Genomic DNA, 27,523 nt, shown 5'->3' on the forward strand with positions numbered 1-27,523 from the left:
AAATGTTTGCTCCTATATTATCCCTCGCCATGGTTGAAATGAGAGCAGTGTAAGAGCAATAGCCTTGGCAGGTATTTCTCCTGGCTGCCAAGCAGATTTCACTGACCGTGATCAAAATATTTTCTCCAATAAAAACCGGTCTGCATTTAAATCAGGGAAGTTTGATTACAGTGTTCAGGCTTGTGTTGCCTGATGTTATTCTGAATTCCTCCAAGGCTTTACTGTACTGATAGAAGATACTTGGACAAATTATCTGTCAAATATAAAAGATGTGATTCATCCAATAAAGGCATATTTCTATCAGTTTTGAACTTGCAAAATTAGTTTGCAGAAGACCTTTCAAATAGCCCTTAGGGGGAGAATACAATACTGCCTAACTCATTGATCTAGCACTTTGGGGCCTCAGCCAGGCAGTCAGTTTTGCCACAGTGAGTTTAAAAAAAAAATAATTGACAGGCTGGTTTTCTTTGAAATAGATAAATTAAAGAGGCATTTTTGATTTTTGACATTTTCAGTTGGAAGTTGTTTACTGTGTAAACCAGACATTCCAGGATACCTCTAAGTCTGTAGAGCTACCATAACTCCTGTAGCAATGTAAATCAGAGGGCTACAAATAGCTGGTGGCCTGACTCTGTTGTACCTACAGCTAGCCTGCAGAGCCATGTCAGGTAGCAGTTCCCATCGTGTCTGTCTTTTCTCAAGATGAAGAGATGGTGTCCCTAGAAATGCTGAAAATTGGCTGCAGCCTGTTGTCTGGAGGCTGAGGTACCCTGCTGGAAATGGGAAGTAGCATTAAATTCTGTCTTTGTTCAATGCCCACAAGGTGGCACTTGTCATCTTTTTACCTCTCTGAGGTCTAAATTTTTATGCTTGTAGCAACAGTAAGAAATAATTTTAGAGGTTTTGAAACTTTTCTTGAACAGTGAGCTAACTGTGCTTTCATGGGAGGGGTATTTCCTACCCCTCCATTAAACTGCAGGCAAGAGAAAAAGGACAACAGCTGTGTTTTGCTTGTTATCATTGCATATATGAAAATTCCAGCTTAAAATGAAAAATGCATTTTAATTTTTTTGTTATGGAGGATTTAAAAAATATTTATTTGTCATCACTCATATAGTCATATGCCACTGCTTATCTGGCGAAGAGGAGGAAAAATGAGTGCTTTCTTCCCTTGCATTGGTTAAAGGAAAATCTAGAAACAGAACATTTGCAAACTGGTCTAATCACTTACAAGATGAGTTCATGTAAAGGCAGCAGTGCCTGTGATAGGCAAAATATTACTCATTAAGATTTTCCCATCATTCATAAAGAGGCAGTAATAACAGACCTGCTAATAAAAGGCATTGAACTCTAGCTGGTTTCAGTGGGTGTCTCATTCAACCCCATTAGAAGCATTCCCACAGAATTTATTGCTGCCAGGTCAGACATTTATAGAAACCAGGACGGTAGTGTGATCTTTTTTCCCCCCTCAAGATGCAATTATTCAGAGCATGCCCTTCTTTAAACCCCTTCACTTTTGCTGAGAGTGCTTCTGTGTCTCTCACTTGGTCATGTCACAGAAATGGCAGTAGCCCTTGTAGCTTTCTGTAGCATCATTCACACTAGCTTTCTCTTAATCATTTTTACTCCGGTATTAATTAGAAACCTAATTGTACTTGTCTGGAGTGGTAAAGGCAAAAACACGTGAGGATGAAAGAGCAGAGAAAAGTAAGTTTTGTCCCATTAAAAAGTTCCTGGGGCACGGTGTGTGTGATGTAGTGCCATCTTGCAGCCAAAGGGATGCTTTTGTTATTGATGCCTGTTTTCACCCATTTGTCTCTTTCCCTTAGATTGTATTGTACTCTTGTTCTCCTCCCAGGTGGGAATGACTTTTGAAAATATGAAGAAAATACACTCAGCTGTGGTCTTCCTTAAATAACGCAAACAGTTTAATTTTAAAAGTCCAAAGCTGACCACGTGCATGGGATTTTATGGGCTTTAAGAGTATAGCTACTTGTGCCAAAGGTCAAGGCAAAGGAATAAAACTTTGCATAAGGAGAGTTGTCACTGGTGACTGTCCCTTCTGCCCATGGGCCTGGGGACATCCCTGTGGATGGATGGCTTCAGTGGTGAAACGACTTCCTCCTGTGCCAGCTTCACCAGGGCTAACCTGAAAACACTTGGGTGTGGTTGAGCAGGGTGCCTGCAAGTTGCCATCCCCTGGCAGGAGGCAAACCATGTAAGCTGGTGATAGCTCCTTTCTGAACCTAGAGGCCATTTGTTTCTGTGATCAGACTGGGCTTTAGTTTAACACTTAACAGCTCCCCCACTCCAGATCCCCACCAGGGTGGGCTGTGTTGGCAGCACAGTGGGCTCAGAGCAGGGGATCCTCCGTGGGGAGGGTTAGCTGTCCACACGCAGCCAGGACACGTGCCAAGCTCTTACATCTGCCTGCATGCTAAAGCAGGTGCCTGTCTGGCATCTTTTCTCCACCTGGAGAAGGTGGAGAAAATAGATGGTGGTTTATCTGGAAGCTTTTGCACTGAAGCTCTTTACAGTAATGGTGTCTGCCTGCCTGAGGAAGAGCCTTAACATGTCTAAAAGTTTACTTTCTTGTCTTAATTCAAAGGAAATCACATGCCAAGGATAACATTAAAGTAGCATCAAAGATGGAATAACAGTCTAGAAATATCAGTCATTGTTGCTGAGTGTCATACAGTATATTTTATATTCAGGAATTGGGAGAAAATGTGGTGCTCACTGCCTGGAGTGTTCTTAGCCCTGCGGAGATCTTCCCATAAACAAGGGAAGTTTTGTGATGCCCCAGTTGTGAAACCTACACGTTTTCCGTATGGGCCCAGGACATGTGTGCATCAAGTTCTTGTCATTAATTTCTTTGGTTTTAGGGACTAGTAGAGCAACATTACTTTTGGATTATTTATTCAGTCATTTTTAAACCTCAACATTTTCTGCAAATTAATAATAGTTTTTATTTAAGAGAAAGGGACCATACCAAAAAGTTGCCTAACATCTCTTAGAAGTGTGCTGTAAGCCCGTGTGAGAAATAATTTGTTACCCCTGTGCTATGGAAGGGCAAAGAGAATCATTTCCATTTTTATATTCATGTGCAGGACCCGAATACTGAAGAAGTGTTTGTTCCTAAGAAAACATTTCATGCAAGGCAATAAAGGTTGACCGCAGCTTTCCCTCTTGTTTACCGAGCACGTCTGAGATGAACTTCTCTGCAGGCTTTGGCAGCAGTGTTGGTGGTACCCTGCTTGCCAGGGTAGGGATGGGTTGGTTTCCACAGAACCCCATGTGAGGGCAGGTGTAGCAGAGGGATTGAAAGAGGCTTTGTGGGGAAAAAAGGTGGATCCCAAGGTCTCATCTAGGAATGCTAAAGGACCTTTGGTGTGTGCCTTTCCTTCTTGAGTACACACAGAATATACAGGGATATTCTGTCTGTTCTCTGCACTCTCGGCCCTGCTGCTCCCTCTCCAGAAGGTGCCTGCTATCGCCTTCCCCAGCTCTTGCTGCTGGCTGTGCACGGGCTTCTGCAAAACGCTTCCAGTGCTGCTGGGTGCTGCCACAGCCGGCGATCAGCTTCTCATATTTACCTTGAAACCATGGTGTTGTAGCCCATCTGCTTTACTGCTGCTGCCTAGGGCAGTGGCTGCATTCATCCTTTAATTACCTTAATGCTGTTTGAGTTTTATTTTGGTTGGAGTGCATAAAAGCCCTAACTGCTAGGGCCTGCTTGGCTGCTACTTAAAACATTTTGTGCTAGCTTGAGCTTAGTTACTGAAATGCTGATGGCGCTTGTACTCTGAAAAACAGAGATGAAATGTCATTTTCTGTTGTGATGGTTTTGTGGTTTGAGAATCTCACCAGCAAATAAATTATAGCTTTGTTTCTGTAAGTTGAAAGATTTTTTTATATGCATCCTTTGGGCTTAGAGAAGGTGCTAATAAGAGAGATTCTGAGGCTGAGGAGGAATTTTCTGGCGGTTGTTTTTTAGGCACAAAAAGGAGTCTGTTGTATGGGTCAACAAACGGCCACGTCTGCTTGTCATGTATCTCTCCATGAGTTAAATTTTGACACATGCTGCTGCCAAACAAAGCAAGATTAGTCTCTTAAACCACATGCTAATGCTTACTGGTTAGTGCCTAGGCCGTGGCTTACAGAAGAATGTTTTATACTTTATTGCATCTTTTCATATTTATGACACACACCATTTTTTGGTCCTAGATCCGTTCAAAACCCATGAAATTAGATTTTCTTCTCCTGATTATGTTGATGTTTGGTCCACATGGTTAAGAACTGGCCACTTCCACAAGGTTCACTACCTGAGGCCTCACCTGTATTCAACAGGGATATTGCCAAATCAAATCAAAGTCTGGGGCAAGATGTGCTGTGTCCACTCCATTATTTCCTCCCAGACAGTGTTAAACTAATCTCCAGCATGATGTTACAGATCACCGTGCTGCAGGGAATGACGTACAGTAAAAGAAAAATAAAACTGAATTCTCTACAGGAAACCTCACAGTATGCCCTAATTTGCTCTATGGGGTTACCATACGTAGTTACGCTGCTGCTGCTGTACCATAGAGCTGGCTGATCTTCAGTGGGGAGAAAGAAAGAACCATTCCAAGCAGAGGTAAATATTTCTATTCTTTCTGTAAAAGGAATACGCGGAGCCAAGCAGTCTAAACAGTTTGAGGCAATAGTAACAGTTTAAATCTGCAGTTAAAATGTACGCTCTGAAAGTACTACAGTTGTCCAGATTTATATGAGGGATAAAATGGAAGTGGGTAAGAAAGAAGGAAAATAACCAAGTAAAATGCTACATTGTATTGTCATAATTAGTCACATTTGTGTTTATGGAAAAATCTGAGATGCTGTCCCAGCATTTGTGTCTGTATATGAACTTCTAAATGGCTGTGTGATTGTCTATTGGCAGAAGCTCTTTTCTGTGCAAGGGTGTATTTCTGACAATCACTCAGTGCTTTTCACTTCTTAATTGCACATGTTTCATGCCCAAGATGCATAGTTTCCTTTCTCCGCCCCCCCCCCCCCCCCCATTAGTGTGCTTAAAGGAGGGCACACCGAGCCAAGAAAGCAGCGCTCCTGCCCCACTGTGACATTTCTGCCTGTAAAGGGGCTGTTGCCAGAAGTTGCCTGTTGTGCTGTTCTGGGCATTGCTGCCTCTGTTTTCTCTGTGTTTAGGCAGATTTCAAGGAAGCCTTGAGTAGAGATGAGATGGCTTGAGAATAAGAAGCTGAGCAGATAGAGTGGGCTGGGTAGGTGGGTCCTAGCAGGACAGCAGTGGGGAGCAAACCGAAGTATTGCTCAAGATGAGGGGGGAGGTCTTGTGTGCAGATGAAGATTGCTAAGGCTGGGGGAAGGCAAAGTCCTGGAAAAGAGAGGAGCAGAGTGTGTTTGGGAGGAAAGAAGATAGTGGCAGGAAAGTGCTGAGAATTCTTTAATAGTTAGGGATCATCCCTGTCCTTGTCCATTGGGGAGAGAGAGGGACATGGGCTGGCAAACCTGTCACATAGGGTATGTAAAGATATGTAGGTCCATGCCTGAACTAGAGGTGCTAGCTGATACAGGTCTGTGATAAGATGCTTGCTTCAAAGACAAGTTTGATTTTGCTATGGGTTCAAGAGCAAAAACTGATTCTATGGGGTAAAGGACTGTTAATGTGTATTTTCATGTGTCCTGCAGCATTGTTTCCCCCATCCCCTAACCTTGCATATAGCTTTGAGTCCCAGTGGGATTTCAAGTGATGTATCACTTTAAGATATTCTTACTCTTTTCTTTACACATACATATTTATACTATGACAGGTCTATTTAGAAGCTTGAAAGTACAGATTTTGGGCAGACAGCCGTTTCTTTTCTGACCTATTCCAGGCTGGAAAATTATTAGATATCGGTAGGGATTCAGGGTAGAGAATTTTAAGTCGTCCCATTATATTATGTAAAAACAAAATCTTATACATATATCCTTCTAATCGGAACAAAACTCTGAAGAATTAAAAAACCCACCACCTGTCATTACTTGGGATAATGGGAAATGATCAAATGTTTTCACTTTTAAAGGTTAGGAAGACTATTCGGCACCAGTATCTGTCAGCTTGAAACTGGTCTCAGTTTGAAATTGCAATTTATGTATGTGGACAGTGTGTCTGATCTAAAATGTCCTTGCTGATGAATGTGCCCTCATGCTGACAAAAGTCTTACTAGTGCTGGCAGGATCACATCTGGGCAGAGCTGGTAGCATCAGTTTATGCATTCATGTTTTCTGCTGTAGACCTTTGGAGAGGAGCAGCTTTAAGCTGAATTGCATCTCACTTAAGGCAGAAAATACAGTTAAGATAAAACACGATGCACAGCTTGTAGAAAACGATTTTATTTTATCATGGAAACATTTAGCAGAGCTGAGATACTGTGCTGATGGGAGCTATAGAAAAATCTGAGAACTGACAGCGTAGAGTTTATGGCGTTAATTAGAAAGTGGTGCAGCGTTAGTGAGAAAATGTATGCATTTTCTCTGGGTTTTTTTATCATGCCTTAAAGTGCTTTTCGGGTGCTTTGGATGCCTAATTGGAGATGCTGTTCATGAAAGCTTGCACTATCTGAAAATCAAGCCTTTTTCCTAATAACACATTTCAAAAAACTGACGATGTGTTAAATGGGACCACATCAATTAATCTTTAAAAACAGGTAACTTACAGACCGGCCTGATGTCTGTGTTGATTCTGGTTTTTTCCTTTGTTCAGTGGGGTGGTTTAATAATAGAAACATTCTTGCACAGAAACAAACACTGTAGACCTTCTGCTTCATTGTTACTGTGCTGTACTTGCTGCTACAATATTTTATATCAGATAACTTTTTTTAAAAAAAAATTACAATAGAAATGACCTTTTGTTTTTTCATTACCGCATGTGGGATGGCCGGAGGGTGTTCTCACACTGTAAAGGCAATAAAGCTCACCGACAGGTTTTCTAACAAAATCCTTGTGCACAGCTGCATAACATAAATCATTCCTTCCAATTTCTGAATGTTAAATGTTTGTTGTATGAAAGTTACTGCTGTTCTTGCCTGACTTTAACAAGGTTTGGGGTTTTTTGTTTGGCACAAGTATTGTTGCTTTTCAGTTTTATAATCATGCTGCCCTTAGTTGTAACAATTATATGGCTTGAGTGTGAGCAAGTATAGCTTAGACTGCCAAGATACTTGTATTTTCATAACAGTCAGCTCGTATTTTACAAATATAGTGTGTTGTCCTTTACTTAAATTATTTATTTGTAAATTCAACTGGTGGATATATTGCCAACAAACAGACTATAGCAAAAGAAAATTCCGCTAGTGGGCTAAGAGTTGCCTTCTGGGACTAACCCCATTATTTTTACTTGCAAGTTTTGCCCCTTTTCCATGCGACGTTGCAGTGCAAAGGGATCATGTTACAATGCTTCTGGAATGAATTGACTTGCACTGCCTTAATTAAATGTATCAAAGTAGGAACAAATAACTATGGCTGCATCTGTTGCTGCTGATTTTCTTTCCCTGCTGTAGTACAGTGCGGGCCACTGAAGGTCTCTGTGTAGGTTCGAGGTGCTCTGGCTGATCCCTAGGATGTGGTAGCACATCTGCAGGACCTTGCAAAGATCGAAATCCATCATATTCTGGGGGATGGCAGTTTGACCAAGTGCCGCCTTAATAATAAAGTCATAATAAATTGTATGTATAAACCCCACTGCCACCAAGGTAGTCTGTAAGGACTGCACCCTCTTCCTGTGTAGCACTAAAGTGCAGGGTTAAAAATTGAGCAAAATGATAGCTCAGGCAGGGCAGAGAGTATGCTGGGTGGGTCTGGGGAGGGTCTGGGCCAGTCTGGGCCAATTAAACTGGAAAATATCTTACTCCACTAAGCTCTAATTTAGAGATATTTTGACATGACTGTAGGTGGGAGAGATGAACTATAGCAAATTTTCCTAAGGGGAGGCAAAGCAAAATCCTTTCCCAGCTTCAGGCGCAGTTTTGGAGGCCTTAAGGACTCTCAGGTGGAGATACCACTCAGGCCAAAATTCAAGCAACAAGTTCCCAGGTTGCTTGATCTTTACGTAACCTATAATAAAACCTAGAAATTAAGGGTTTGTTGGACGCAGCAGGTAGTTCCACTGAGCAGACAATTGCAAACGGAGCTCAGAAATGAATGCTGCAGTGAGAAGAGGCTTCAAACAGTAAGGCTGGCTGCCTGGCTGAATGGTTGTCTCAATTTGTGACCCTGTGGTGTAATGAGCACTGAGCAACTCCCACCAGCTCCAAGGCAGATAAGCACAGCATCTTGCAGAAAACCTCAGTAACCTGTAGCACCAATGCTAAAGCTGGTCAGAGTGGTAAAAACAGTGGATCAGAGACGAAGTTTGCAACAGAGCCCTGAGCTCAGGTTGTCAGGTCAGTTGTCAGCAAATCATAAGGGTGACAGAACTTAGAAAACATTGGGCTTTTTTTCTTTTTAGTGTTATTTGAGAATTAAAAGTTGGAATTGGAAGTATGCTGGTACTTTTAATACATACTGACAGCTTCCAAGTAGAGCTTGACTCAGTATGAAAGAAAACCTCCTTTTTTTCAAAATATTTCATAGTACTTACATGCTCTGATTTTATTTTAGGAGTTGTTAATTTCCCTTCAGAAGAGGAAAAAGCTAATGGCAGGAATAAATTGGATAAAAACTGATTTATGGGAATACAAATTGAGATTAAAAAAGTATTTCTGGTAGAATTTAAAAGGTTACTTATGGATATATCCATAGTAAATAATATGCACGCCCCCACCAGTATTTCAGCTTCTGATCTGCATGTTTGCCATTTTGCAAATGTATTTCTATAGTTTTTATTCTAGCTAGATAAAGACAATACCTTTTCATATTTTCAGTTTAAGTAAAAAGGGGGAACTTTTAACAGGTTCTTCTATATATTCTGTACTCTGAGAGTAAAAAATAATTTTAGAACCTAGGTGCAATATTTATCTCAATAAATCTGCAAGTGCTTCTGCAGGGTTATATCTACATGCAATATTTATCTCAATAAATCTGCAAGTGCTTCTGCAGGGTAATATCTACATTAAAACATTCCTACACAACATTAAGATTTGTCATTTTTCTTTCAGATACTGATGAATACAGACCACCTGTTTGGAAATCTTACTGTAAGTATCTCAATGGATTTGTTTGGGGTTTTTTTCCAAGTCAGAGCTGAAAAAGTTTCAGCTGGGTGCTTTAAGAGACTCGGGTTTTTTTTGATGAAAATGTGAGTTTAAGAAGCATCAAGGGTTTTTTTAGACATAGGTGCAATTGTTTATCTTAAAGGACAAGTGGATGCTGATTATTTGGAGGAGTACATTTCTGCACCTTACTAACATAAGTGGTCCCGCTTCTGTGTGGGTCTGGCTTATATTGCTTTGCCTGCCTAGACCAGGGCTTATATAAACCCCATTCATACCTTAAAGTTGGTATCCTTACAAACTTTTAGGGGTCCTCTGCTCTAGTACCTTGTATCACTAGAGCTGAGACATGAGATGGTTTGAAAAACTCAAAATAAATAGTTTTTCCCCCAGAATTTGCTGATGTAGTAAAATGAGAACATTAGTTTGGCCTGGCGTAACAAATTTTTGGAGCCCTGACTAGAAGGGCCCAGTTTCCTACCAGCTGCTCGCCTGGGCTCTGCAGCTCTTCCACATGTGTGCCCTAGCTGAGAGGAAGCCGGCCTTGCAGGCTGCCTTAGTCAGGTGCACAGGGCAGTAGGCTGGATGTGTTGCCCACAGATTAGAGTGCCACTCCCTTGGGAACTTTGCAGCTTGCTGGTTTTCATTCCTAATTAACAAAACAAAACAAATCCATGTAAAGGGATGGCCTGTTGTTTGGTAGTGCTGCTGGAGGTTCAGGGAAATTGAAGAGAACACAAGGCAAATGGCACTGTAGCAAAGCATTATAGCTCCCACAGTGTCTCACCTCTAAATTCTCGTTCTTTGTAGACAGAAAGGTTAAGGTGCAAGATATTTTGAGACTTGAGGAGGCACAGCAAGAAAGAAGAGTCTTCTCTTAAAAGCAGATTTTGAAAGCAAGAATGTTTGTGTGTTTAACACACTTAACAGTTTAGAGACATCAGACTTAATATTTGCATTTTCTTTTGTATATATTCCCAAACTTGGTGTCTTCAGGCTGGCTAAAGGGATTTGCTCAAGCAACATATCACATGATGAAAATGTTGTTCGCTAAAGATTGGGAAGATGTAGCACCTGAGAAAATGTAGTTATTTCAAAAAGGTTTAAATCCTGCAGTGGGAGATTCTTTTCAGTCTTTTGGGAGATTTTGAGTTGGTCTTAAAGGCTTAGTGAAAAGCAGGGTTAGAAAGAGAGTAAATTTAAGAAAACAGAACAAAGTATTTTTGTCAGCTAAAATATATGTAGTAGAATTAAACAAGCATTACAAAACCACCTCTTCTGTCACCTGGGCCAGTCTTCTGTTAATGGCTCACAGAGGTCAGTTGTTTCTGTTCTGTCCCTGCCATTGCCAACCTGATGCATTCAAAAATCACAGTTAGGCCTTAAAACTCATAAATCAGCCTTCTTGTTTGGGTTTGGTTTCCAGCTTTTGAGTTGTTAAAGTGATCAGATCTTCTGTCCAAATGAACATCAGGTGACTTCTGTAAATGAGAACATGTCTCATCAGACATTTCAAACTGCTTAGGCTGAAAGAAAATAGTAAGATACTGTGAAAATCGTAGTAAAAATTACAGGTGTTGGCAAAACTGTGTACGCCTTAACAGTCTAGGAATGTCAGGGTCTCTTAAAATACATTTATGTTAATTAAAGAAAATAGAAAGACAATGTCTAAAAAAAGACTGAAGATTTGTAATCTGTCCAGCTTGAGTGTTTTCATCAGATGACTTTGAACAGTTTTTAATAATTGCCAACATATGCAATTGCTGTCCTGTAATTGAGACAGCTGAGACCTTGGTCTGTTTGTGAATCTGGTGGCAAAGCCTGTCAGGGTCTTTTGAATCATCATTTGTTATACCAGTAGTTTGTCATATGCCAAGTCAGCCGCTTAATATTAGAGAATTTGCAAACAGGATGATTTGAACAAGTGTTTTTCTTGCAGCAGAGGGCTGAAAGATAAAACTGAGACAGTTTGCTCCTTGGTGTTAACATCAGTAGTCATCACTGCAATACATTTTCGTTACTGAGATCTGTGTATTTTGCTTCCTGTTGTAAGCATTAACAATGAATCACAGCTCTGTACCTTCTGAGAACTTGGGGAACTCTGCCTCTTTGGTTTATTCCATGCCATAATTTATAACAGGGAGTTCCACTCCTCTAATACCAAATCTTTTGGCAGCTTGCCAGGAGGTGAAGGTTTGGGCAAGTCGGAATGTGTATGCACTCTCCTACACCATCATGGTTTGCCATGGTGAATTCTTCCCATGGTTCAGAACTAAGTGCAGAGTCAAGGGGTTTGATTATGTTTCTGTCTCATGATGGATGAAAAAGAATGTCTTGTTTGACTTCCCTGGCAATAATTACAGCATGTAAACTGGTATTGAACAGTTTGAATTGCATACATCAGTTAGAGGAGGAGGAGGAATAGGCATTCTGTTATAAGTTAACTGGTCTACCTGCTGTGTTTCTGACTGGAAGTGGAGAAAGGTACTGCCTTTTGAGAAGAAGAATTTCCTTCCAGAAAATCTTTTCAGCCTGGCTTGAAGTAAGGTGGGAAACAGTTCTCGGTTTTTAGCTGATTTCTGCAGAGCATACTGACTGTGAGTCTCCACTGCTTTTCTGTGAAATTCAGAGAAATCCTTATTTGCTCTGTGAGTTTTATTTTTTTTCCTTTAAACTTCACTCTACAGTTCTCCGAATTAGATATGGTCAAGGCCCAGTGCCATCAAATATGACTTTTACAACAGAAGCTAGGAAACCTGTGTGCTAGAAAAATAAATGGCCATGCTATGCTTGAAATGAAAATTAGTGTTTTATATACTAGTGTGCTGTTCTTCATTACTTGCAAAAGTTGGGGTTTTTACAATACAGGATGGTAAGGACTGATTTTAGTAATGTCATGAAAAAACATTGGTTTTTTTCATTTGGAACAAAGGGAGTGCATTTTTCCAGTTTATCTTATGATTGCTGTATCATTGGGCATCTTGCCATTTTCTCCATTCCCATGTAACTTCACACATAAGTACAGCATTTGTCAGTGGAAAAGACTCACAATCAAATGAGAAGTGTAATGAAGTCAAATCCTATTGGTTAAATCAATGCATGGTCTTATTGCCTAAGAAGGTGACAGCACATGTTATTAGACCTTGGTGTTAGTACTAATGATTGAAACATAATTGAATTTTAAAAGATTACCATTCCAAATGTCTGTTTGATCAGCTCTAGAGTACTGTTCAAGTGCTAACTTAGCGTTGACAGCCTCATTTTGAAGGTGACTTGCCAAACCAAACTCTTACTGGGATAGAAGTCGAAAGTCACTCCTTTGGTATTATATTAGAAAGCCTGTGCATTAGTACCATTAAATTTACAACTGGCTCCTAAGATTTATTCTGGCTTGATGAGGCTTATTTTTAAAAAAAAGAAAAAAAGGGGGAGGGAAGATACTAGTAAGTGTATATCATTATTTGGGCTTTAACTGTTTTACTCTGCTACTCAACTCCCTGATGTCTTTAGATCTGCAAATGCAAAGGACATTTTGCTCTTTGTTCAGAAGGGTCATCACTGAGCAGTGTCAAAAACAGAGGGTTTGATTCTGCAAAGTTTCTGAATGGTTCTTGTAAAGTCTTGGCATATTTCAGGTGACTGAGTGTGGATCCAGCATAATAGGATGGGACTCTATCTGCTTACTGAAGAAAGTGTGTCAGCAGCCTGATTTGACATATAATAACATTTAATTTGCATTTATTATGATTCCTTTTCTGATCTGCTTGATAGAAACTTGACTGGTCTCACCTAGTTACTCCATAGTACATGATCAATTAATTGTAAAGACAATAAATAATCCTAATTTGGGTAGCAACATTCTTTTTTCTGACCACTTGTAAGTAATTTTTGAGACCTTGATATATGTATACTTGAACTAAATCTTGCAGAAAGCCTTCTTTATTTGAACAGCAATGTTAATGTTAAAATGCCTGACTTATACAATGCTTCTGTATTAATCAGAATTTAACTTCTGCCTTCTCCCAGTGTATCAATTGCAACAGGAAGCTCCCCATCCTAGAAGGATAACCTGCACTCGTGAGGTGGGTATTGTAAAGATTCAGTTCTATAGAGTCCAGTAATTCCAAGTCTATACTGTGTGGTGTCCAACCCAAGCATTTCATGCTGTGATTAGAGTAAGTAGCCTTGGGGGCACTGGTATCTGGAAATCTATTTGATCTAAAAATTGAGTTAAAAAGAATTTTGAGTATGGTGTGTATACATGAGAATAGTTTACTGGGGTTTGATTCTTAGATATATGGAAACATGCCTTTTCTCCCCCTTTTAGGGTCAGAAATCCACAGAAGCAAGAGCAGAGCTGAACAGTGGAGCTATGCACCCATTTGTACATGCATCGCTGCTAAATGTGTGCAATAAATCAAGGGAGGGAAGACTGAAATGTCCCCTGGTGCTATTATTTGAGCTGTAGTACTTTAAGACTCATTAATACTAGTAGCTAAGCTATGCAGAGCCACAGATTTTAAGGATCCAAACAGTATCAATGGGATCCCATTGATATGCAGTGATACAGAAACACCTGCTGATGGGTAGTTGAGGCAGACCCCAAATTGTTAGTGTGCCCTTAGCTGCCATCCAGCAGAGCAGCACCTCTCTGGAGCTGTGTTGCTGGAGGGTTTAACTGATACCAAACATCCATGTCAGCAAGATTTCACTTACAACTGCATCTCCCTTGCAGCTTCAGTTAGGAACCTGGAAAACATTAATTTCAGTTTCAAAAATGCTAAAATGTTAGGCTTGACTTGTTAAGCAGTATTACAAAACACAGCTTTTACTGAATAACCACTGAAAGTTGTTACATTGCTGCAATAAAACTTAAGCATTTTTATCATGTGCCAAGAGAAAGAAAATTAATCTTTGAAATATGTTAGTCACTTTGGCGTAGTATTGGATACAGAGGGACATAGCACTGTCAGGAACATTGCTAGCTTACAGCCTAGACCACAAGCCGTATTACTTACAGAATTAAACAGCCGTTTCCCTGTCATCATGTCAAATGCCCAATTGTGATTCTATGAAGTAGTCTCAGGTTTTAAAATAAAAAGTAGAGATTTAACAGAAGTGAAATACTGCATTTAGTGGAAGAACTCTTGTTTTCCTCTGTTAATTTGATAGATTTGTATTTTTATAAAAGGTATAGCTATGGCTGATCGCACTTAAGCAAGACATCATTATAGGAAAGACCAATACATTAATTTTACAAGAAGCATTGTAGCAAAAAGTTTTGTTTTAACCAGTGTTTCTACTGTTAATGAGGGTCCAGGCTGGAGTATTCTTGTTAAGGTTGCTGTGCAGATATCTTCTGTGCATCAGGTAAGTTAGGGTGGACATCTGGAGGGAAGATCTATAGAAGATCTAAGCTGTGAAAGAATGGGAGGTTTTCCAGGTTTTTGTTCCCATTGCAACATTATTAGGAAGGTTCTCTTCTATTTTGTGAATTTTCTATGATAGGGGTTTTCATTATATTAATATACAAAATATCTGAAGTCTTGTAGGATCTTAGTCTTATAATACAGGTTTGTGATTGTACAGAGTGCTCACCTGGGTAGGATGAAGTATTTTACTCCCTGCTTCCAATGGGTTGTGTTTATTGTTGTTAAGTACTGTTGAATAGTTGCTTTTTCCTTACTCTCCTCAAAAATATTTCACTGGTGGAAGAAGTGCTAGTATGTGTGTAAATATATTATACATATACATACTGTAAAGCGTATGAGGGATATTTGGTAGGCTTCTGACACTGTTCATTGAGGTGCTGACATTATGCCTGTAAAATCATTGTAGGTTTTGTTTGCTGAGTCTTATCTCAGAGCCCTGCTATTGTTTACTCATATAGTGACAGACTTACAGTGTTGCTCATAAAGTTGCATAGCTCTTGTGATCAGTGACAATTCTTCAGTTTCTTTAATTAGATACTTTGAGAGCCTCAGGTGTGAATGTTTTAATTCTTAGAGAATTAGAATCTTCATTTATCTATATGCCTTTTGGCTTCTTTAAAAAAACAAACAGCAACCAACCAACCAAAAAAAAATTAGAAATGTAAGTAGTAGGAAAGTAGTAGCAGTTAAGGAAATCTTACAGCAGATAACAATTGTAATTGGGTTTTTTGTGAACTGCACAGTGCATACATACCCTGTAGTCAGGGAGAAACTATAAACTGATAAAGGGGTCTGGTAAATTCAGTAAAATCTGTTGGCATTATATCCCATGCTACTTTGACAGCAAAGAAGAGCTTTGGGGTCTTTTTGCCCTAGGTGATTAGAAGCCACAAGCAAATTTTATACCAAGTTCTCCTTCATAGTATTTCTTAGAATACTATTAGCCTATCCAGTCAAATAAGCAGAGATATAAATTTAATGTGTATTCAGTATCTGAAAATAAAAAATGTGTTCTGCCTCTGGAGTGCTGGAAATCCTTCAACTATTGATGAGGTCCAGATTGCTGCCTTTTCAGAATCAAACAAGAGACATGCTCTTGCCAGACAAATATAAAAGCATCTGTGTAAAGCTTCTTCAAATATGAATTACACTGACCACTGTAATTTTCTCATCCATGTTATCACTGAATTTTAATTCTGTTAATTATAAATTTTGTTAGTTATTATACGGGTGGCAAATTGAAATGTTGGATTGTTATAGGGAGGAAAATTTGCTGTGGATGAGTGGTGTCCTGCATGAACCTTTCATCCAAGCTCTTTGGAGAGCGTCCCTACATAGAGGTCCTCCTTGTCTAATTCTACAAACAGGTAGTCTCTTAGAGTCAATGGGGGATTGGCAAAAATACCACAAGCAATCAAAACACTCTGCAACTGAAGAAAGAAATGCACTACATTAGTGTCTATAATGTTGTATTTCTATGAATTTATTCCAAAACAGGATTATAATATATGACAAACGCTGAATAAGTGTAAAACTTTCCCTGTGCTAGAGTGAATGGAAAAAAAAAAGAAGATATATTCTGTGTTTTTAAAATAGTTTCTTGAATTCTGCAGACTAAACCTTTGTCTGCACCATGAGCATTACTGTAGAAACTGAGAAATAAAAGCTGCAAGTTTTAGAAATTAGTGAGAATTGAGCTAAATAAAAGAGAGCTACAAAAGAATCAGTCAGTGGCAGGTATTTAGCTGCAGAACAGAGCATATTAAATACATGTCTCATTAAAGAATTCATTTATATTAAAACAACCCACCTATTTGAAGCTTATTTTTACCTAAAAAAGGTAAAATTGAAATAGTACATTATCCGTGTGCATTTTCCTACTTCTGCATTAATTTGTTATAATGCAGATAATTGTTTTTTTGTTATAAGTATTGCGCAATTTATGCAGCTGAGCCAGATTTGAAGTGAAAATATATTCAGCAAGCAGTAACATATTTAACCTTTCTCTCTGGTCTCAGCCTCTTCTGCTAGTGTTGAGCTTTGTGATCTGCTCTTTCTCAGCTGGGTTTCTATTAGCAGCCATGCATGAGTCAGTGGGAAGCAGAATCTTCTCCTAAGTGGTTGAATTATTCAGCTGTATAAACAAATTCATAAATATTAGGAAAATAATTTTGGTCCAGAGAACATCAAAGAGGTCAGTGGGAGGGAACAACATGTAATTTGGTAAGGTATTAGCGTGTAAATTGCTCCTCTTGCCTTATGGTATTCCACTTGATGACATAAGCAAGAGTGATGATTAGGGAAAAAGCACTTGTTAAAGAATAATTGGAAATCACACTATAAAAACTGCAACCTTTTATTTAAGGTACAAAAGCACATGTTGTACAAGTGCTGATACTGAGAGGTGTATTCAACAGAATGACCTACTTAAAATGAAATGCTTTTCAAATACAGAGAATTAGAGTTTCTATTCTGTTACATCAGTTTCATATCAGAGCAACACACAGATCAGTGAAGTTACGCTGACGTAAAAAGCATTCATTTGGGATTTTTTATTGTGAAGATGCGGCAGAGCCAAAGCTTTTAACACTGTGTGAGGTTAATTTGTAAAGTTGGTGATTCCTTAACATTCTAAGGATGCTTGACTTCTACATGATGCTTACATCTGAATTATAATTTGTCCAATTAATATTGTATTACCTTCATGGAATTTGTATTTTTTGTACATATAATCTTTTATATACACACATGTGCATGTGCAAGCATATTTAGGGCATCCTTGACTGCTGTATGAATGGACTCCATGATAAATTTTAAATAACTATGTATGAGAAAATATCAAACAGACAAATGATGAAGATAATTAAAATCACTGGCCTTTTCCATCCTATTATGAGACTTCATCCTAATTCAGAGCTAGTAGTTAACAAGCCTGTTGAACAGCATCTCTGTGTAGTCTTGTGAAAATGGCCTCTACGGGCAGTCAAGAAACATAGCATAGATGAGCATATATAATGCACACCCTTGTTAGACCTGTTCTCAAAGATTGCTTTATCTGTATGACACTCAACCAGAATGACTTCCCAGCTTTGACGGTAACTAAGCTCTTTTCCAAAGGACTGGCTACTGTAAGGCACTTGCCAAATCTGTCCCTTTTATTTGTTCGTAAACTTGGATTCATTTGCTTCATACCTCGGTTTGAAAAAATCAGAATGAAACAGTAGTGGATATCTCATTGACCTTTATGGTTTTTGCAAGTATTATAGTGAGACCTGAATCTTTTCTGTGGCCTCTGCATCAGTGCTATACAAATAAGCACATTGAAATCAACCATCTCACAGTTTGTTGGGTTTTTTCCCCCTTAAGTTAGAAGCCTTTTTTTAGAACTGTGCCAGACACAGGCCAAACAAACAGCAGTAGGAAATTTTTCTCATAAATAAAAAGCCCTGAGAAGTCAAAAGGCTTAGCAGTCAGTTGATCTTTGCTGGATACAGAGAAAATGAAGTAGCTAAGGCTGCCTTCACTCATGTTCAACGCTACTTTGGTCCAAAAATACTGCCAAATTAGAAAGAAAGTCTGCAGAGGACAACTGCACTGTATTTTCAGCTAACAGCTTTAGTTAAAATGACCATTTTCTTGCTACTGCTTTCATTTTATCTAAAAACGTATTTCCTTTCTTAGGTGGGTTTTAGTTCCAATCTGGATGGATGTTTTGGTTTTGTCTCCATGATTTAAGGCTGACCAAGCGTGAAAGTTAGGCTACTGAGGCTTCTAAGCTGAAGTGTTTTGGCTTTCAGCGCTGAAATGCAGCTGGAAGATATGTGGGTGCCTGCAACTGTAATTCGTAGAAATACAGTCTGGCAGGAACTTTTTGAAGTCCAGGCAGACTCAAAAGACCAAGAAAGCTGCATGTTGCTTCTAGTTCTGGTGCAGTTAGGGATACCTGAAGTAAGAACAAATGTCACACTGCCTCTTACGCCTAAGTTGTTATGAGTAAAGCTGGTGTAACGATACTTGTAGGAAGCATTATAGGAAGCTGGAGAACAGTATTTACTGTCTTAAATGGTAGATTTGGCTTACAAGAAATCTGTGTTTTTGTAAGTTCACGTGGACTGCACTAAGTGTGTGTGTAGCCCAGCTAATTCTGAGTGAATTAGAATGCCCCTGCTGAGTTCTGTTGGAGTTGCCTTAGAGTCTAAATGTATGCATTCAATCTAGATGTCAAAAGCCCCAAATATCATAAATTTTAAAAGTTATTTAAAAAAACAAAACACCAAAAAACGGGCAATAAAACTCAGTGAATTGGTGTTCCAGTTGCACTGAGTCTTACACAAGCAAACAGTGTTACACATCAACATTTATACCGAGTTTGTGAGTTGGTAAAACTGATCAGTAGAGACTCAGTGTTCACAGAGGTGCTTATTTTCCTTTTTAACTCATCATCCACCAAGATGAACTGCAAACCCAGCTACAACTGTCTGAAGTCCAGCAGTTTTTGTCCGGTCATCCACCAGTTTACATTTTCAAATGTTTGCACACAGAGTATAATATTATAATTTGTCTTAGTTTTTGCAAGTACTCTGAAGATGTCCTGTCACTTTACTAATCCATTTCTGAAATGGAATCCTTTTGCCTATATAAGTTTTCCAGTTCTGTCATGTAAATTCACTGTATTCACAGAGATAAATATAAAATCTCAATAGACAGGCAACAAAATCTTACCATAACAGGATTCTTTTTTTAACAACTGCCTGAGACTAATGTCTTATCTTGGGGGTTTTAGTTAACGAATTGTTGCAAGTTTCTGTAATAACAACAATAAAATGTTTGCATTTTTTTGCCATTCATGTTGCTGTCTTCCTATTGAAGAAATAGCCTACATTTAACAAAAAATATGTAAGACTTCTTCTTTTCTGAAATGATCCAATCTCTTCAGGCCCAGTTATCACACTGGTCAACTCTTGTTTGCTGTTATGTAGGAAAAGGAAATCTTTTAGAACATTTTACATCTTTCCAGTGATTAAATGATTTTTAAAAGTGGTGAACTATCACAATAGCTTTTTATTTGGTGGGAATGTGGAAGAGTTGTTATTAGGCTGTACACCAGGATGTATTTTTTGTTGTTGTTTTGGACATCTGAAATCTTTATTTATACTCCGCTAAGGTAACTGGAGAGAAGTGCCAGTTTTAGTAGGCTTTTTCCTGAAAAGATGGGAAAAAAGAAACTAAAGTGTACTGTGAGTATTTTGTGGTTTATTATAGCTGGATCATTTTGTACTCCTGTAGTTCCAGTTGTATAAATGTTGAAGTTTACTCTCCAAAGCGTTTCTTCCTTTAAATGTAGCAAGGAGGGATATTTATTAAGCTGATTTCTGGGAGGTCTGCAGTTCCTCTCCTCACTTGTCTCTCAACTTCCTGGACAACTGCAGATTAGTTACTTCATCTGAAATACTTGGCAGGCAAATTGTGTTCTGACACCCTTGCGTGTTTTCTGCATTTACACTGTATGCTCTCTAGAGCATGGAAGAGCTAGTGTTACACAGCATAACACATGCATACCTGTTGTTGAGGTCTTTTAGGTGATACTGCTGATTGCACAGTTTAATGAAGTCAAGAAGTGCAAGACTTAGGCACTTGCTTGTTGAATCTACCACTCGCCCTCACTCTGAGGCTTAATTTCTCACAGCAGTGGCACCGACAGCTCTATGATGGATGATAACTTCTAAACTTAAGAGTTTTATAGATGTTACACTGTATTAGTGCATTTAACAATATAGTGCACTTACACCCCTGAAATGAATCTTTTGTTTCCCCTTTTTGGCCGTGTGTACAAGCAATACTTAATGCCATCAGTTTGTATCAGTGGAGCGCTGAGGATGATGTGATCCAAGTGGCTCATTCTTGCTCAGTCAGTTCTAAGCCGTTCAGAGTGCGATGTTTCCCAGAGGTCTACCTTTGGTTTCCCTATATTCCACTCACAGGGAAGATCCTGGGATAGCAGATGACTTTTGTCTGTACTTTCACTTTATATCCCTTTCTGTTTTTAATACTATATTATGGACAGTATGCTTACTGTATAGGTTCACTTGTTATGAAACATTACAATTTCTGTTGTTTCTTCTAGGTAGAGAACAGACCCAAATATTATGGAAGAGAGTAAGTAACATACATCTCTGAAAGTGGTTTATCTTGACTGTGTTGGTTGATATTATTACAGAAAAGGTTGCAAGTGTTTGTTCTGAGGCCTTTGCTGCTGCTGTGTGTTTTACAGCAGTGTGTCCTGTTCACCATTACATTATTATTGCAGTACCATCACTTTTGTCTGCCTAAAATATACAGCTGCGTTTCCTGATGGATATGGATATCATTGAGTGCTACCTTAAGTCAGAAAAACATGTTTCTGTACTTTCAGAGGGTTGTCTCTTTCTACCCCCACCTCCAATTGGCTTTTGCAGAAGGCGTTTGTGTGCAGGAAAATAAGAGATTTGGATCACAAATGCAATACAAGTGTACAGTATATGTGTGTCTTCTGTTTCAGACTGCTAAGGCAAAGATGGTTAGATTTTAGTGTGGGGAAACAAAGTAGATCTTACTTGGGTTTTTTTTTGGTAAAAGATGTGTAGTATTGCTGGGATATTACACCAGTAATTACTGAGATTATATGTCATCCCCAAGTTTTTAGCAAATTGCCATTAAGTCCCTGAATGCTGCAAAATGTTGTATTGCATGCCACTGGCACAAAACATGTGAAGCCAGCAGGAGAAAATGGATTTATTTCTACATATTAAATTGATAGATGCAGATTTTAAAAGCAATATACTAATTTCATAGATACTGTTTCATAGAAGCCTTTCTAAACCATTTAAAGTGACTTCAAATGCAGGCAGAAAGGGAGATTAGTTTAAGATGTAGATTCCTAAAAATCAGTCACTTTTATGTTTGTGTCTTTTTTTAATTACTGTGGTTGGTGGTTTTTAAAAGAAGAACAGGTGATTTAAAAGTGAAAACGTGTGTTTCAGAAGTGGTTTTTTTCCTTAGATTCCATGGGATGATCTCAAGGGAGGAAGCTGACCAATTATTAAGCGTTGCAGAGGGAAGCTACCTCATTCGTGAAAGCCAACGGCAACCTGGAACCTACACTTTGGCATTAAGGTTCGTAATTAATACTTCATTTTTAAATTTATAAAATATTCAAAAGATTGTACTGTGTTGTTGACCTTAGTGCTTGAACTTCCTTGTGATTTTCTTAATTTTATTGTTTTAAAAATCGTGGTGGTACTTTTACTTCAGTTACAGATTTGGTATCTTTAACCTTTCCTAACCCTTTCTGAAGTGCTAACATTCCTTATTACTTGCACCATCAGGATAATAGCAATTACATTTTTGCTGGTAGTGCTTCATTTTGCCCTTTTCCCACTACATTACAGATGTGACCCCATTTAGACGTTTGAGAACATTTGTCTCCGTGTATGTTTGTTGCCTGACTTGTCTGTCTTTGACAGTCTATCGGTTGTGAATAGGACAAATTGAAAACTAGCTATGAAGTGCAATTGCATCATAAGATCCCAGTTCTTTGAGACCTAAAAGTCTTGTGGAGGCATTGGGTAGGATCAGCTGCTGTTGAAACTGAGATAGGGTTGTTCCCTGGCTGAGGGGCAGGCACTTCAGACAGCTCAGCACACCTAGATCTGGCAGATGTCTTCTTCCTGTGTTTGTGCCAGCATGCCTGGGAATCCTGAAAAACCCAGTGCATCCAGTCGTGAAGAGCAGTTTAGTGAAACAGGATCATAACCCCTTCTGTGGCAAGGTATGCTGTCTCTGCAATGAAATATATCCACTCTTCATTTCTGCAGTGCAAAAACCCAAGCTTCTCATGCTTTGTCCTGGGGACCCAAACCAGGCAACTCCTCAAATCATCATGGAAAAATTTGAATTCTACATTTAATTCCGCCAACTGTTGTAGCTGATGTCTACAATCTTGATGGTATCCTCACACAAGTCATTGGTGAAGTTGTTTTTAATTTAGTTCCAGTTGTAGTTCCGTGTTGTCTAATGTTTTCCTTTGTGTTACTAAATTAAATGAAGGCACTGTGTCCTCTGCATCCTCAGAATTCAAAAAGGAAGATATCCTGGTGTTTGTTGTTTGATAGATTTAGTTTATATTACAGTTTGTTTTATCAACTTTAACATCAGTTATCTCCTGCATTTGTAAAGTTTCTAACCTAGTTAAATTGAAAGTTAGAAAAAACACTAACAAAACTCCTTTGGCCACAAAGCAAGCTAGCTGAGACATAAGGGTAGAATTAAGAATCCTTATTATGACTGCCTAAATGTATTTCTGAATACATCATCCTCAATGCTGCAACTCTGATAGAGATTAATGAAACCTAGCTCAACTTTGTTAAGTAAGTATCTTTTTCTAAAATTATTAAAGATCACCTTACAGGGGGCTGTATTATAGGGGAAAAACAATGATATTCTCTTCTGTCTCTATCCTCATTGCTCATTCCATTCTAGACTGTACTTATAGCGGGCTTCTTCCAGAGATGCTTAGATTGTCTTTGCTCTGCACTGAAGATTTCCACTGTTACACAACTTAATCTTTCTACAAGATAAAGAACAAACTGTTAACACCACAAATCATAACTACTTTGTAGTCAGACAGAATTCACAGTTATAAAAACATGTTTTTGTGAAATCTGGAACAGATTGGCTAATCACACTAAGCTACAGCCTTTAGCTACATCCAAAATGCACAGAATGCAAATGCAGTTGGTGCATGAAGGTTCTTTTATGGACCATTCTACTCCTAACGTGGTTCTTCCGCATCTCACTTCTTCTTAAGTTACTCTAAGGGATGCTTTAAGCCATCATAAAATGGATAGAGTTGGGGAGAGATCTGGGTAATAGTTTGCAAAGAGTTTCTCCTGAGTTATATATCTGTTACGTATTAGCAAGTTCCCTGACTGGGTCAGATCAAAGGACCAGTTCATAGTCCAATCCAGTATCCACTCTTTGCTAGCTATTAATAGCAAACGTTGAAAGAAAAGTGTCAGAACAAGATGAACATGTAGTAGTAGTTCTGATGTGCTCTCCCAGCCTCTGAAAATTTGCTGTTCAGGGACTTCTGAGCCAAATTGTTATCTTCGCTATTTCTTCAGGCCTTTGATGGAGAGATTTTTGTCTAGTGGCTTTCTGAGCCCATTTTTTAACCTTGGTAGACTTTGCTGTCTGCAACTGTAGCATGAGTTCCATGCCTTAACCAGGTGTTATGGGAAGCAGCATCCCTTTTTTGAAGATTCCACCTTGCAATTTTATTGGATGCTCCCTAGTTTCTGTATTATGAGAAACAGTGAACAACTGATCTCCATTTACCTTTTCGATGCCACTCACATACCCCTTATTGTTCTCTTTACAGGTCAAGGAGTCCTAAACTATACATTCAGGTTTTGTAGTGAAGCTGTTCCATACCCCTCATCATCTCTGTCATCTTTCTCTGCGCCTTTCTCTTACTCTGTGATGATCTTTTGGAGGTGAGGGGACCAGGACTGCACATCCTGTTCAAGATGAAGTGGGCCATGGAGTTTTCTTTCTTTGTTCTCTAAATCTTTTTAAATGAGTTTTTGACCGCTGTGGAGCATTAGGCTCTGATGCTTTTATAGAACAAGCTTTAGCAGATCTAAAGATCTTGTTCCTGAGCTGCAATAGCTACAGACATAGCCTAGCACCGATTAAATGACCAAATATAGGACAGGGCAAATAATAGATTTTTCAGGCTTAACCGAGGCAGTCAAATATTCTTAGTGCAATGCTGTGGAATAGTTAACTGAGTTCAAAGTGAAGATTTTGAGTATTTCTTCTTCTTTAATAAGGTAGAAAAAGTGATTCTTACACAAAATACCTTTTCAGTTATTAAAGTTGCTGGTGAATTACTGTAAAATCTGCTTTCCACTTATATGAGAAGCTGCATTTTGATCACCTTCTGATGAGCTGTTTTTGTCTACCTTCATCCATTATTGTGCAATTAATTTGCATAATTTCTTTTTTTGTTGTTTTTAAGAGACTACCTTTTAAATCTAAATTCAAAAAAAGACGGGTTTTTTTTCAGAAAACAAATTTCCCAGAATTTGTAACTGAGGTAGAAGTACGTTCTTAGGGAAAAAGAAAATGATAATTTAAATTTTGGGTTAAGTGTGTGTTTGGCTAAATATTCAGACCTGTCCTGCAAAGAAAACTGATGTTCAGAGCCTAAGAAAGCCTGGGAAATTCTATCAGTTCAGACATCAGATGCAAGAGAATGAAGCATAAACACAAATAAGAGTAGAAAGCAGCACCCTACTATATTTAATGCCTGTACTTAATCATGAATGTGGCTTCTCATAGCTTATTTAAAAAAAAAAAAAAAGAAAAATCATAGCAGAATTCACTGATGTTTACTAATTAATTAACCAGAGAATGCCACTGAAAATTTTTTGCAACCCTGAGGTTTAAAAAAAATTACTAACATGAGAAAATTATTGTAGGTATATATGTGTGTCCATACATATCAGCAAGTCTCTTTGACAATAAAAATATATAAAATACATTGTAACATTAATTAGATGTTCCAAACTGATTAAAAGAACTGAAAATTCCTAATTAGCTCCTGGAGGTATTAGATCTGCTTTTAAATTTGGCAAAAGTGTAGTACAGTGCTTAATGCCAGGACCTATAGCAAATGACAGTAACAATAAGACAATGTAGCCTTTTGTGGTTGAGAGCTTGTTTAATAATTAGGATGAAGATAAGGAGGAAATGGGTAGAGATTGTACTAGTGGTAGGCGTTGAAGTGTGATGGTACTGCATGTTCTTTTGAGCAGATATCTGCTGTAGCACGTTCAGTTGGTTACCATGGTTTCCCTTCCTGCAATTTCTATTGTTGTGATACTGAAAATGAATGGAAATAAGGTTTTGCAGCATGATTTAAAAAAAAAAAGGTAATGATGTTAGCTGTGATTATGAGTAGTTTGCTTTATGTTTGAGGGTTAGGGCACGTTGAAGATTATGTGGCATCAGGAGAGAATTCTTGAGGCAAAATAAATGTCAAGAATTAGTAATCCTTAGTTTAGTCAACCTACTACACGTACTGTGCAAGAAATTGATACACATGTTCTGCCTCCCTAAATTATGAAATTGCATTAAGAAACTAGCCACAGATATTTTAAAAGGCTATTTTAGTAGGTTATTGAAGCATAACACTGCAAATGAACCTTTTTAATTTCAGGACAATTGCTTCGGTAGCCAAATGCTGTTCATTTTCAGCGGGCTCTTTCAGGACACACGTGTAGTGCTCTTCCAGAACATGTGTTGATTGCCATGGGATTACTTACATGTGTAAAATTCAACAACTGCAAGAGGCTTCTTGAATTCAGAGGTTAAAATTGTGCATCTGCATTCTTCTGGAAAGCCTCATTGTACAGACTGAGACATGGAAGAATTGGGGAAAGAAAAATCATTGGAAAAAACTTTCAATGTGTTAATAACTAAATTATGGTCTTTAAAATTATGAATGTATCAAAATTTGGTCATAGTTTATCCTGAATCCACAGCTGATCTATAAGTAATCAGAAGGAGCCCCGCAAAATACTAGCTGACTCCATCCCCTCACTTCACCGTGGTAACAGTATTCTGACATTATAGTAGTTGGTAGGAAAAAATTATAAAGACCATTTTAAAGACTATACTTTGCATATCTTTATGTGTATTTTTTTTTACCTGATTTGTAAATGCAGTGATTGGCAGTAGCAAGGACTGAATTCAGTGTCTAAAAACCTTTCTAAAATATTCATACAATATTCCTTTAGTTACTAGCTGAAATACCTGGGAAACTATATACACATAGGTGTGTACAGATATACATGCACACACCAACTTTAAAGCTTAGCTGGGATAAATAGGTTTGATCATATTTTGGAGCAATTCTATCTGTGGGATAAATATGTTTCAGCCTGACCCACTTTGACCAGTTTTCTTTATTCTGCATGAAATGGCAAAAGAGTGCTCCTTCCTCTGTGGCCAGCTGAAGCTCTTGGGGAGGGACTGTTCCTTCTCCCCCAGGCTTAGCCTGTCACACTTCCATAGGTGCAGAATTCAGGCACGTTTCAAAAGTTGGCCACTCTGGTATCTGTGGCTTCTTTTAGATGAAAGAAACAGTTCATGGTGAAGCTGTTTCATTAGGCTAACACAACAGGTATGCCAGCTAATATGATGGGCTGCTTCCCCCCCACCCCCCTTGTGAAGAGCCAAATATTTCATGAAAGCTTAAATTTTTGCTGTAACTAAAGCTGTCATTCTGTTGGCTGAGTAAATCATACAAGCTAGTGCTAGCCCCAGAGGAAGGTGTGCTGCTAAATTTTGGAGCTTGCTTTTCTGCTCTGAAGTAAAACAATTGGACCTCTAATTAAATAATCTTCCATGTAAAAGAAGTTTCTATTCCTATATAAAATTTCATACTAAATAATACACTGTTACTTTGTCAATGACGTGGAAGGTTCAGCCACCAGTAAACAACAATAGGTGTCCTGAATGTCATCTGCCTTATGTAAGCGCACCTGGGCACTACTGAGGTGGCTTCGCTTAAGTATGTAGAATAATAATAGCTACTAACCTTAATGAGTAATTAACTGGCTACCTAGGTCCTCCCACAGACTAGAATGCTTTTTTCCTTATGGTTCATGTCTTCTTGCTGTGTTCCTGTTCTCCTTCCCTCCTCTTCCCATCTGTTGTTGTTGTCAGCTCTGTTTTCTTTTGGCTAGAGTGTCTAATTTATCTTTGGCAATTCAGTTTGCTGCAGTCTTTCTCCTGCTCGTGTAAGTTCAGCGCTTCTCAGAGGAACATTCTATG

At 38.6% G+C, this 27,523-nt stretch overlaps 1 protein-coding gene across 5 annotated transcripts in view; it reads left to right on the forward strand.

Annotated features, from left to right (window-relative positions):
* CHN1 (chimerin 1) overlaps nucleotides 1-27,523 on the forward strand; it is a 102,679-nt gene that overhangs the window by 13,460 nt on the left and 61,696 nt on the right. For all 5 annotated transcript variants that reach the window (XM_080400544.1, XM_080400543.1, XM_080400546.1 and 2 more), the window contains 4 exons: nucleotides 9,156-9,194; nucleotides 13,236-13,291; nucleotides 20,766-20,797; nucleotides 21,680-21,793. In XM_080400544.1, coding sequence (XP_080256670.1) covers nucleotides 9,156-9,194; nucleotides 13,236-13,291; nucleotides 20,766-20,797; nucleotides 21,680-21,793 — 241 coding nt within the window. The remainder of the gene's footprint in view (nucleotides 1-9,155; nucleotides 9,195-13,235; nucleotides 13,292-20,765; nucleotides 20,798-21,679; nucleotides 21,794-27,523) is intronic.

Source organism: Falco punctatus, assembly GCF_963210335.1.
Source record: "Falco punctatus genome assembly, chromosome: 8".
Classification (NCBI taxonomy): Eukaryota; Metazoa; Chordata; class Aves; order Falconiformes; family Falconidae; genus Falco; species Falco punctatus.